General features: G+C 36.8%; 1 protein-coding gene across 4 annotated transcripts; it reads left to right on the top strand.

Annotated features, from left to right (window-relative positions):
• Window positions 1-317: 317 nt before the first annotated feature.
• Window positions 318-11,077, top strand: LOC141599075 (auxin response factor 1-like). Of its 4 annotated transcripts, none has more exons than XM_074418968.1 (16): window positions 318-690; window positions 3,386-3,419; window positions 3,532-3,813; window positions 5,047-5,150; window positions 5,744-5,839; window positions 5,951-6,007; window positions 6,391-6,543; window positions 6,712-6,796; window positions 7,220-7,310; window positions 7,431-7,595; window positions 8,088-8,207; window positions 8,292-8,367; window positions 8,531-8,696; window positions 8,963-9,435; window positions 9,850-10,040; window positions 10,503-11,077. In XM_074418968.1, the coding sequence occupies exons 3-16, from the start codon at window positions 3,768-3,770 to the stop codon at window positions 10,672-10,674; spliced, it is 1,995 nt and encodes a 664-aa protein (XP_074275069.1). In that variant the 5' UTR covers window positions 318-690; window positions 3,386-3,419; window positions 3,532-3,767; the 3' UTR covers window positions 10,675-11,077. The 4 variants fall into 4 exon arrangements, with proteins under 4 accessions (XP_074275069.1, XP_074275072.1, XP_074275071.1 ...); XM_074418971.1 differs by having other exon boundaries at window positions 357-690; window positions 3,537-3,813; XM_074418970.1 differs by lacking the exon at window positions 318-690 and adding an exon at window positions 3,081-3,214.
• The last annotated feature ends 246 nt before the right edge of the window (window positions 11,078-11,323 follow it).

Here is an 11,323-nt window from a genome sequence, read left to right as displayed (position 1 = left end):
TTGACTAAACATCACAAAATTAACAATCCAAATATTCAACAATATATCTGAGACGGTATTATTCGTCTTAAGTTTAAAACGAGTCAAATAAGAATTCAAAGAAAACAAAAAGGTAATACATTTGCCTTATTAAATAAGTGATATGATATCTGATCCCTCCTCTTAAACTTCAGACGTAAACTTAAGACGGATAGTAACGGTTTATACGAGAATTTATGAATATTCAATATTTTAACCAACAATTATACTGGGCCCCACAAAATAGTGTAGTGGGAGAGTGAAAATATTTTAAAAACCTTTGTGTACATTGAATTATCACTACTCCAATATATTAAAACATTAAATTAAAATATTAAAAATAATAAATTAAAATAATAATTGAAGGTAAGAAAAGGAGCTGTCGGCTTCGACCAGGCAAAGACGATCCAAATCCACATCTTTTCCCTCAACTTCCAACATTTTACCCCCAATTTCCCAACCCCCTCTTTTTTCTTCAAGAACCCTAATTTTTCTCATAAATTAATTTCCTTTTCTTTACCTTTTTCAACTGAATATTCAATAATTTGTACTTTGGGGTTAATTTAGCAACTGGGTAGTGCTCAAAATTTGATCTTTTTGTTGTTTTCGTTTATGGGTCATTATGATTATGATCCAATTTTAGCTCAGATCATCCATAAAAGTACTATTAAGGTACTAAATTCTCTTATAATTAGTTAATTAGGTAATTTTACTGTGCTGGTATTTTGTGAATTTGTAATTTTGTTTATATTTTCATTTTTTTGTAATATATTTGTGGATATGCTGAGTTATGAGAAATTTGTTTGAAAATTAGGAATTTAGTTAGTAATTGTTCATATTGTTGTTTTAGTAGATTGTTCTGTGTAGTTCTGTTGGAAAATTCATAAGAAATAGGGTAAATTTTATGCAGTTATGTTTTTGTTTGTTTTACTGCTTGTGTGTTACAGTTTAATTAGAGCTGATCAAATGGCCCAAGCCCATTGGCCCTACCCGGCCCGGCCCGCTTTTTAGAAGGGTCTGGGCCTTTCGTTTTGGCCCAAAAAAGCCCATGGGCTGGCCCAAAAAGGCCCAACGTATTTTTGGGTTGGGTTTGGGCCAAGCATTCGGCCCAAATTTTGGCCCAGCCCGGCCCATATTTATTAATAAATGAATATTTTTTTTTACAAAACCTATTAAAATAGCGTTTAAGTTATAAACAACTTTTTAAAAACTCAAGTATATTTTGTTTAGATTTATGAAACAATGTGTATATAACATAAATCATATCACGGATGCATGATTAAGCATTCTAAAGTGGGGGTGTTTGTCTTTATTTTATTTTGAGAGCAATTCATAAGCACTTCATCATATTTTGTACAATTTTATCAACTACGTATGTTTTTAAAGTAGTAATGGAAGGTATTATGCTAATTACTTTCTAGTGTAAGTCGTAAATTTTAGGGCCCGAAAAGCCCATTTCGGCCCAAAAGCCCAAAGTAGCCCATAAGGGCCGGGTTTGGGCTTGCCAAATAAGCCCACACATTTGGCCCGGCCTGGCCCGGTCCACACAAATGGGCCGTTTTTGTTAGAAAGGCCCGGCCCAAGCCCACACTGGCCCGGCCCATGATCACCTCTAAGTTTAATCAATAATTGGATAGTAAGTCTTACTTAAGACCGTCTTAAGTTAAAACCTCTCATAGCCCTTGTTGCATTTATCCTTATTTAAATCGGTTGTGAGTACGTCTTAAGTTAAGACGGTCTTAGGCAAGAATTTGTGATAATTGGAAGGGCTGATGATTAGATCTGTGTGTAATTTTATTTGGAATGTCTCTAGTAGATGTTCATGGTAATAGATTTCTATCATGAGACATGCAGCTTGTTCATTTATTTTCTTGGTAGCTCATCTGCTCATGGCTACTCTCGTAGTCGTAGATGGTAACAATAATCACAACGTCGACAATGGTACCCCAATCCCTCAAAGGCTTGTGACAATGGCAGGGCAGGGGGTTAATTTTATCTATATTTGGAAGTATAGAGAGGTTGAAAGTTATATTAAGTATTGCATTCACCACTAATAAGTCATTACTTAAGATGCGCATATAGCTTAGTGATCCTATAACAACAACGACAACATTACCTCAGTGTCTCAAGGGCTCCCACATATTGCGAGTTAAAGGAGACCGGATGTACGCAGCCTTACCTCTGTGTTAGCAACACAAAGAGGCTGTTTACAGATGATCCAAAATGTAAACTATGTCCAGAATTGAATCGAATGACTGGTAATTTACAATAAAATGAAATGCAGGCAGTTAATGCACAATTTTGCTCCCTCACACTCCAGAACCAAAGAATAACGAGTCTTGCTCTATTAATGACACGTAAACGGTACAAAAATGTTAAACATTTGAGAATTCACTATATCGAGATGTGGAGGAGGTAATATAACGGGTTCCTTTGATTCGGCCATAATTTGAAAAACACTTACGAGATGTATAAGTTCATTTTTTCTCAAAATTTGGAATTCGGGTAAATTTTCTATGTTAACAGTGTTGGTTTTCTTCTTTATGACTCCTATTTTCGACAAATACATGCACCATTTCCAACTACTCTAATCAATCCCATCCTTTTCTGAAAATGTAACGAGTATTATAGATTAGATCATGAAAATATGATCAAGTATAGGTGATATTTGATCAGATGGTTCTTGGTTGAAAGATTTCTTTTATAGAGCATTATTTGACGGTAAATAACGTCACAAAAATAGACCTGAAATTCCGTCACTATAGACTTCTCATAGTTGGCAATGGGAATAACATGATTGGAGCATAACTGGGAGTATTTGGATGGAACCTTTCAACAAGAATACTAATCTTGTACTCAAAAATCAAAATGCATCATTATATCTCTATTTTTAGGGCCTCTTATTGAACAAATCTGAAATGTTTTTGGGTGTACTGCTTGTATTATTTGAATGACATCCTTAAGATTGTGTACAGCTGCTAAATTCTTCTAAAGATTAGCTACTTCCCTTAGTTAATGGGTGGTGTTAGTTATTCATTTCTTGGGGTAATACCTGCCCACAGAAAACTAGGTGGCAGTTTTGGATTAAAGTAAGGGTGAAAATGCAAAGCTCATGATAAAAGTGTTATTATGCGGATTGTCCGGTAACGCTCATTAATGCTAAAAGTTAAACTTGGGGTTGCTTCTGCGTGCTGATGTATGTGGCCAATTGTGCTTTACCTTTTGATTTAGCCGGATGGAAAGTGTGAATAATTAATTATCTCTTGATGTGTACTAAGCATTATTTATCATTTTTGTCGTGCTTTTATCTTCAAATTATGGTATATATTTACTGTGGCTAATCATGGATTGCGTGTTTATATCGTAGGTTGTGTGGCCAGAGAGAATCTGTTAAATCCAAGGTATTAAATCTGGGCCATGACACGGAATAGAGACTGATTTATAAAGGTTTAGAAGGTTACCGCAACCACATTTTGAGGCGATATCTGACGCTTTTATGGTGTGTTGAACCAGATTAGGCCGCAACTACTGATTCCAAAGCCAAGTCTTGATCCGAGATTTAATACGATGGTCAAATTTGATGCATTTCAGAGTTGGTCTGCCAAACACGCCAAGTGACCTGTTACACGTTTCTTAGAGGTCCTTTGCACGTTTCACAGTAAATATTTTTACGTTTCAAAATACAGGGGACTAGAATTGCCTATAAATAGAGAGCTGTGGTGCTATTGTGGGTATAGTAGTAGCTTCTCATGGCTCTTGAACGCACTCATCGATCCGGTGCTCAACAGCAGCAAGGTCTAAAATCATTCTCACTTTTAATTTGTTTTTTTTATGATGTGTTGTACTAGTAATCTTAATCGTTTTCACTGTTCAGGTCTTTATTCTTAGGATGTGTTCTTGTAGTAGTAATGTAGTATACTTTAATAGAGTGAATATTTCAACATGTATACTTCTTAAATGCTGATCATTTTGGCTTTGAGAAAAAAAAAAAAAACAGTTCTGTTTAAATTTACCTGTTCATGACTTCATTCCATGCTCCTGATATGGTTGCTGCATTCCTCTAGTGGCTCATGCTTTCAAAGTGTTAGATTCAGAGCTTGATGTTAGATTTTAGAATAAAATTATTTCCCTTTTTTCATCTTGCTTTCATAAATGAGATTTATGTCTGCGGAAATACCTATTCTGGTAGTCTTCAAAAGAATTATTTGGTCCAATCTACACGAGCATAACTATTAAATGCAATTTGGCAATTTTTTTCCGTAAAATATAGTTTTGTTGTTGATTTTTAGATGAGATTTTATTAATTTTTTATTAAGCAATCAACTTTGTACCTCGCCATGAAATTTATCGTGATGCTTTGGGCTTCATTTGAGTTTGTTTGATTTTCAAGTCTACAACAAGAACATCTGTCTTCAGTTTGTATAATTTTGTTGTGTTGGTAACTTGTATTTGTTGGCTTTGAGATATCATGTAGTCCCAATATTATTATTCTTTGTGAAAGACAACTCCCCTATTTTGATATTCTGTCTCCTTAGTTTGTATGCGTGTGGGCATTGATCAAGTTTTGAGTTTACACGACGCTAGGATTGAAGTGAGGACTGTAAGTTGAGGTGGAGTTGTGTACCTATTAACCCAAATACTGTGAAGGATAAATAATACTGAGGTGTTATAATCAAATTTTTTGTAGTGCTTCTATAAATAAAACCTAGATCCAAATTCAAAATATAAAACTGGCAATTTTGTTCAAGATTGTTACTAGAAAACTTGCCCATTTTGGCCATGCATTGCCTGAAGCCTGAATTGGATTAAACTAGGGTTGATTTGGTTCTTATGTGTGACTACACAATTTATCTGCATTATATGTCGTATACATTAGTATTCACCGTGGATCTTTCAATTGGACAAACCCTTTTTTCTTCCTAATGCTGCGAAACATTTTTGTCTGTTTTTTGGTTGTTAGACTTATAATTCTTTTTTTTTTCTTTTTGTGCATTTTATATGGCTCTGATTTATTTGCGATGTCTGTAGATGCTTTATACAAGGAGCTATGGTACTCTTGTGCTGGTCCTCTTGTTAACGTTCCACGTGAAGGGGAGCGTGTTTACTATTTCCCTCAAGGTCACATGGAGCAGGTATCTGAATTCACTTTCCTTCTTTATTCTTAATAGATCATTTGTTCCTATTTAAAATTCCTTTCCATTGTCAGTGGCGTTTTTGTTATTTCTGTTGAACTTCGGTGTGACTGTCTTCCTGATCTATTAGTCTGCGAGGTGATGACTCCTTTGTTTAATCCTTCTTTAGATATATAAGTGGTCATCATATTAGCCTGGCAGTGATGTCTGATTGTGTTTTTGTTTATGTCTTCACACCATTTGATCTTCGCTATTGCCTTGAAGTAGCATTCTATTGTATTTTGAGGGAATTATTTAATGAAAATTTCAGGTTGGCCCTTAAAGAGCGCTTTTTTTGTTTTGTTCCGTGTGAATTTCATTCCCAAAGTTTTTTTTTGGGTATCATGTTGAGCACAACCTTTTGGTTCTTTTAAAGTGATTCATAAGAATTTTTTTTTTTTTTTTTTGCGCTGACGAGTTTAGCCAAGGCATGAGTACACATCATATCAATGTTCAGTCTTTGGGTGTAAATGATATCTCTATTTCTTTAGGTTTTCTTGTCATTTCAATTATCAATTTCTTCATACCCTGGCTTAATCCTTTACTGTTTGCAGCTTGAAGCATCAACGCATGAGGGGTTAGAACAGCAGATGCCTTCGTTCAATTTGCCATCAAAAATTCTTTGCAAAGTTGCTAATATTGAACTACGGGTAAGCCTGTCATGTTTGTGATGGATGGTTATTCTTATCCCCTTTATATGACTTCTGTTGAACTGAACTATGACTTTAAATAATACTGTATTTGTGATTGTCTTATTGTAGGCGGAGCCTGAGACAGATGAAGTCTACGCTCAGATAACCCTTGTTCCTGAAGGAGATGTAAGTCTAATTTCACTTCCCCAAATCCCTATACATCAGTGGCTGTTAAGTACTCGGCCAGCTAGCCTTACCCGTGTTAACAACGAGAAATTGGATAACCCATGTCCCATAATCAAAATTTCATTGGGAAATTGCATTGAATGAATGCTACTTCCTATAAAAAGAGCCACAAGAAGTTTATTTTATGGAGTTGTTTTGCTATTCTCCATCATGATAAGTGGGCTCCTTTGGTAATGAAAAATATCATTGTTGAATGAAATAAAGTTGTACTCAATATATCACTATATCCTAGTTATGTACTTTCCTGAACATTTTTTCTATCTTCTCAGAAGCTCAATGATTTGTAAAACATATGTTGATTTTGTTCCTTTCCTGCTGTTCAGCAAAGCGAATTGACAAAGCCTGATTCTCCTGTCCCTGAACCTCCAAGATGCAATGTGCATTCATTTTGCAAAACATTAACTGCTTCTGATACTAGCACGCATGGTGGATTTTCTGTTCTCCGGAGGCATGCAGATGAATGCTTACCACAGCTGGTAAGATTTTCTGCTAAACCAAGTTTCCATTAAAGATCTTTTGGTCTTTTGTTTGACTTGAATTATGCTGTCAATATATATGAACTGTAGGGTATGATTTTCCTTGTTTATTATGGTTCTCTTTTCTCTTTTTTTTTTTTTTTCATGCTGAATTGTCTGACTCTGCAGGATATGTCTCAACAGCCACCTTGGCAAGAGCTTATTGCGACTGATCTGCACAGTAATGAGTGGCATTTCCGTCACATTTTTCGAGGTGAGTGCCTGGAAAATTGAAACTTGGATCAGTTGTTCTTGTAGAAGATTTTTGTGTATATGATTTTTAGCTTAAGATAAGCGCTCTAGTGCTCTGTAAGTGGTTTCCTTGTCCTTGAAAATGGGATTCACTAAGCATCGTAAGACTGCTTTTATATTCAGATATTGGTACATGTATAAAGGACACAAGGGAATGACAGACTGACACTGTGACACCCATTGAAATAGATCTGTACATTATGACTAATCCAGAGATTAGGTTTGAAATCGAGATGTTAATTGACTGCATATAAGATATATCCTGTAATTCATGTCAATGGCATGTTTATTAGGATTCTTCGGGATTATTGTTTTGTTAATTCGACAATTGGGGATTTTGATTAGGTTATGGATAAATTGTTTAACCTAATAAGACGTAATTCAGGGCAACCAAGGCGCCATCTACTGACAACCGGTTGGAGTGTCTTTGTCAGTTCCAAGAAGCTTGTGGCTGGTGATGCGTTTATTTTTTTGAGGCAAGTTTTTACTTTAAGTGGGATTACCCTCTTAATTTGCCCTATTCCTTTTGTGCTTCCACTACCATTTTCTTGTTTATTCACGCTAATTTTACTTCTCATTGCTGATGACGTGGACAGGGGTGAAAACGGGGAACTGCGTGTCGGAGTGAGGAGGGTGATGCGGCAGTTGAATAATATGCCATCTTCTGTTATCTCGAGTCACAGTATGCACCTTGGTGTTCTTGCCACTGCCGCTCATGCACTTCAAACGGGAACCTTATTTTCCGTTTTTTACAAGCCAAGGTTCGTGCTCTGTTGTCTTTCCCTGTGAAAACTGTTGTACAATAGCTAATACATTTCACTGAATTGGCTGCGCTTATTTTACTTGGAAATAGTCTTCATTCAATAAATTCTTGACGCTATTTTTATTGTGTCATTTTTATTATGTCATTCAGAAAGAACCTCTATTACATGGAAAACTATGTTGTCATGGTGATTGAGAGTTGTGACAGCTTCTATGATACTTCTTATGATACTTCATGTGAGGACTAGTTCTAGGGAAATGAATTGATGGAGGCTGATCTTGCGATAGAGCTTATGTTTTCCAGTTTTTCAATTTTTTACTTCCTTATTAGATGGTTTCATTTGGAGTTTGGTCTCTAATGAGAACTATATTTTTCTCAGTTTCTGACCTTTCTGTTATTGGACTCTTACTTTTAGCTCACTTGCATTGTGTCCGCCTCATGCTGAATAAATCTGTCAAGTGGTTAATCTGTTAACTCTTGTGCTTGACAGGACAAGTAGATCGGAGTTCCTTGTTAGCGTGAACAAGTATCTTGAGGCTAGAAGTCACAAGCTTTCTGTGGGGATGAGATTCAAAATGAGGTTTGAAGGGGATGAAGTTCCTGAAAGAAGGTATATGTCATAGTAAGCTACGTTGTCTACATGTTATATGTACCTTGAATTTGTGCTCATTTGTTTGCTTTTAACTCACGACAGGTTTAGCGGCACAATTGTAGGCGTCAATGATGCTTCATCTTCGAGTTGGGCAGACTCTGAATGGAAATCTTTGAAGGTTAAGATTCTTGACTAATAATTTATTGACCTTATTTGGAATTATAAGATTGAATATCGAACCAAAGGCTCAATATTTGATGTTGTCACTGATTTTCTTTACATGGAAGCTTGTTTAGAGGATTACGACACCCTGCTAATGGTTTAAATTTCTACTGTTGCAGGTTCAATGGGATGAACCTTCCTCAATTCTGCGACCTGAGAGGGTTTCACCTTGGGAAATAGAACCACTTACGGCAACTAATTCTGAAGCCCCCCAGCCAGCTTTGAGAAATAAGCGACCTCGTCATGCTGTAATGCCATCCACAGCCCCAGATGTGTCCTCACTGGGTATATTATCTGCTATCTCATGGTCACGAATTCTCATTAAATGATTGTTTTATGATAAGATTACCAAGAAACTGACCCGTATTATGAGTAGTAGTTAAGTGGGTTAATCAATATATGGATGCAGATTCTAGACGTGTAGTTGAGTTGGGTTGGTCTCACATTATATTGATATGACTTATGAGTCCGACTTCAAGGAAACCAATTGCCTTTTGATTTTGATTTAGCGTTAATTACATTTTTTGAAATACTGTTTTTCGTTAAACCAGGCATTTGGAAGTCACCAGCAGAATCTCCCTCAATTGAATGTTCAGAAGCTGAGCGTGCTCGTGATCAATTCTCATCTCTGACAAGAGCTGGTGCTCTTGGCTTCCCAGCAAACAATCCCCTTCCTTCAGCATCTACCCAGTCGATCTATTGGTCTAACAAAACTGAGAACATGTCAAAGTCTTTCGGTTCAGCTAACAGTAAAGAAGCCAGTGAGAAAAAAAGGAATAGTGGAGGTGGTTGTCGTCTATTTGGAATTCAGCTCATTGATCATTCTAATTTGAATGAAACCTGTGGTGGCGCTGCATTTTCTGAAAAAATTATTGAAGAGCACCCCGTCCTATCTCTGGAGGCTGAATCTGATCGTTCAAATATAAATCAACTTAACGTTCCTTCACTGAGCGGTGATCCTGACAAATCTTCCCAGAGATCTCTACAGGAATCCCAGAGCAAGCAAAGTCGGACCTGCACAAAGGTAAGTGTACTTGGGTCATTTTTGCTTCAACCTGTTTTAAACTGGTTGCGCTTTTCTTAATCCTTGTCAAGTAAAAATCATTTTGACCACGCTATTCTCAGCGCAATTTAAATTATGGGTCATTCGGAAGCAGTTTCTTTATGTTGCTAAGATAGAGGTAATGGAGGCAAGGTTGTACATTTTGACCACGCTTTGCCTCGCCAATCGCCATTGTTGCATTTAGATAATGTTGATGTGATGCACGTCTTGTTCTTATTCACTGTATTATATACCCTCTTCCTGTTTTATGTCCTATTTGCTTTTCATATGAAAGAATGTTCTAGTTCCCTCTGCACGATATGCTAACAGTGTTGGATCAAATTGTTTGTTGTATACCTTGAACTATATCTAATAGGGCCCCCACTTAATTACCAGGTTCATATGCATGGCATGGCTGTCGGGAGGGCTGTAGATTTGACGCGTTTCAATTGTTACGAGGACCTCCTCAAAAAACTGGAGCAGATGTTTGATATTAAGGGAGAGCTATATGGTTCTTCCGGGAAATGGCAGGTTGTCTACACAGATGATGAGGATGACATGATGATGGTTGGGGATGATCCATGGCAGTAAGTTTCTCTCCGCACTCGTTGGCCATTCTCTTAAACTTTTTATGGTTTTCTATCATGTAGACATACCTACCTGGGGAAGTTTTACAACCAGATGTTAAAATAACAGATCAGATAAAATACTTTAAATTTTCAATCGTATGCGGTCCTCTTGTTTCGTCCTTGGCCACTCACCAGATCAAATTAAACTCAATCTTTCTTCTGTCGTTAAATGTTGATATTTAATCATTTTCGAGTCAGCCAATAGGGACAATGGTAGAAAATCTTGGTTTTAGACTTGACTTCGGAACCATTAGCCTCGTCCCAAAATGTAGCCTTCAAATCTGTATAAATCAGTCCTGAATCCTGATAGCGACCCATTTCTTATCGCTGAAGTTATCCCTAATCATATATCACCCAGGTGTTCTTCTGAAACACCATGCCAAATTATTCTGCTTACGCTCTAAATCTTCCTGTGTACAGTGAATTTTGCAGCATGGTCAAGAAAATCTTCGTCTACACAGCTGAAGAAGTCAAGCGTCTTTCACCAAAGAACAAAATCTCAGTTGCCCAGGATACCAAACCGGGAAATATGGATATCGAAATGACAGTTGCATCTGAGGAGCAGTCGTCTGCTGTGGGCCCCAGTTGCTGAATTCAGCTTTCCTAGTCGCACATCTCGGTCTGAAATCTATTTAATGGAATAAAAGTGATGGAATTGCAGTAAAGAAAGAGGAGTCAACTTCGGGAGAGGGCAAAACCAATATAATATGACAATCAACAAGTCATTTCTTAGTCTCTAATGTTTCCTGTTATGTCGCTAGTAGTTCGTCTTCGTCTTGTTTCGTTGTCGCATGTGTCTGTTTAATGTCCCAGGAAATGAAATAGTTTGGTTGGTCTAGTTGGTTGGCTACCTTTTGTGTCTTTTGGAAACTAAGAGCGCTGTCGTTAGGCTTGATGTTGTCGTGGATTTCCGCCTTATTTGCCACCTCTCTTTTTGTAAATAAAACAATTAAATAATCCTATCTATCGTAGTTGCAAAATGTCTTATGCATTTCTTTCTTGGAAACATGGAACTCCCCATTCATGTGCTTGTGAATTCCTTTTTTCTTGTTAGTAGTACTGTCCAAGTTATTCGATTCACTGAAGTAACCTATAAATTGCGATTCAATTTGCGATTTGTATGCCTATTATTTTGCTCAGATTCGCGTATTAGTACATTTGTGTTCGTTCGTTCTTGATACATTTAATTTAAGGAGGGGTGTAGAGTGTCTACACAGAAAAATAGGGAACTGTAGATTGAA

The sequence above is a fragment of the Silene latifolia genome, chromosome 9 (assembly GCF_048544455.1).
Source record: "Silene latifolia isolate original U9 population chromosome 9, ASM4854445v1, whole genome shotgun sequence".
In the NCBI taxonomy this organism is placed as follows: Eukaryota; Viridiplantae; Streptophyta; class Magnoliopsida; order Caryophyllales; family Caryophyllaceae; genus Silene; species Silene latifolia.
Note: the sequence above shows the minus strand (reverse complement) of the source record. Positions and strands in the feature narration are given on the sequence as shown.

What these genes read in the sequence shown, in the direction of transcription:
- LOC141599075 (XM_074418968.1), top strand. Translation starts at nt 3,768, where the DNA reads ATGGCTCTTGAACGCACTCATCGATCCGGTGCTCAACAGCAGCAAG. An exon ending in CCCTTGTTCCTGAAGGAGAT is followed by an intron (nt 6,008 to 6,390) that starts GTAAGTCTAATT and finishes CCTGCTGTTCAG; the next exon opens with CAAAGCGAATTGACAAAGCC. An exon ending in CTGAATGGAAATCTTTGAAG is followed by an intron (nt 8,368 to 8,530) that starts GTTAAGATTCTT and finishes CTACTGTTGCAG; the next exon opens with GTTCAATGGGATGAACCTTC.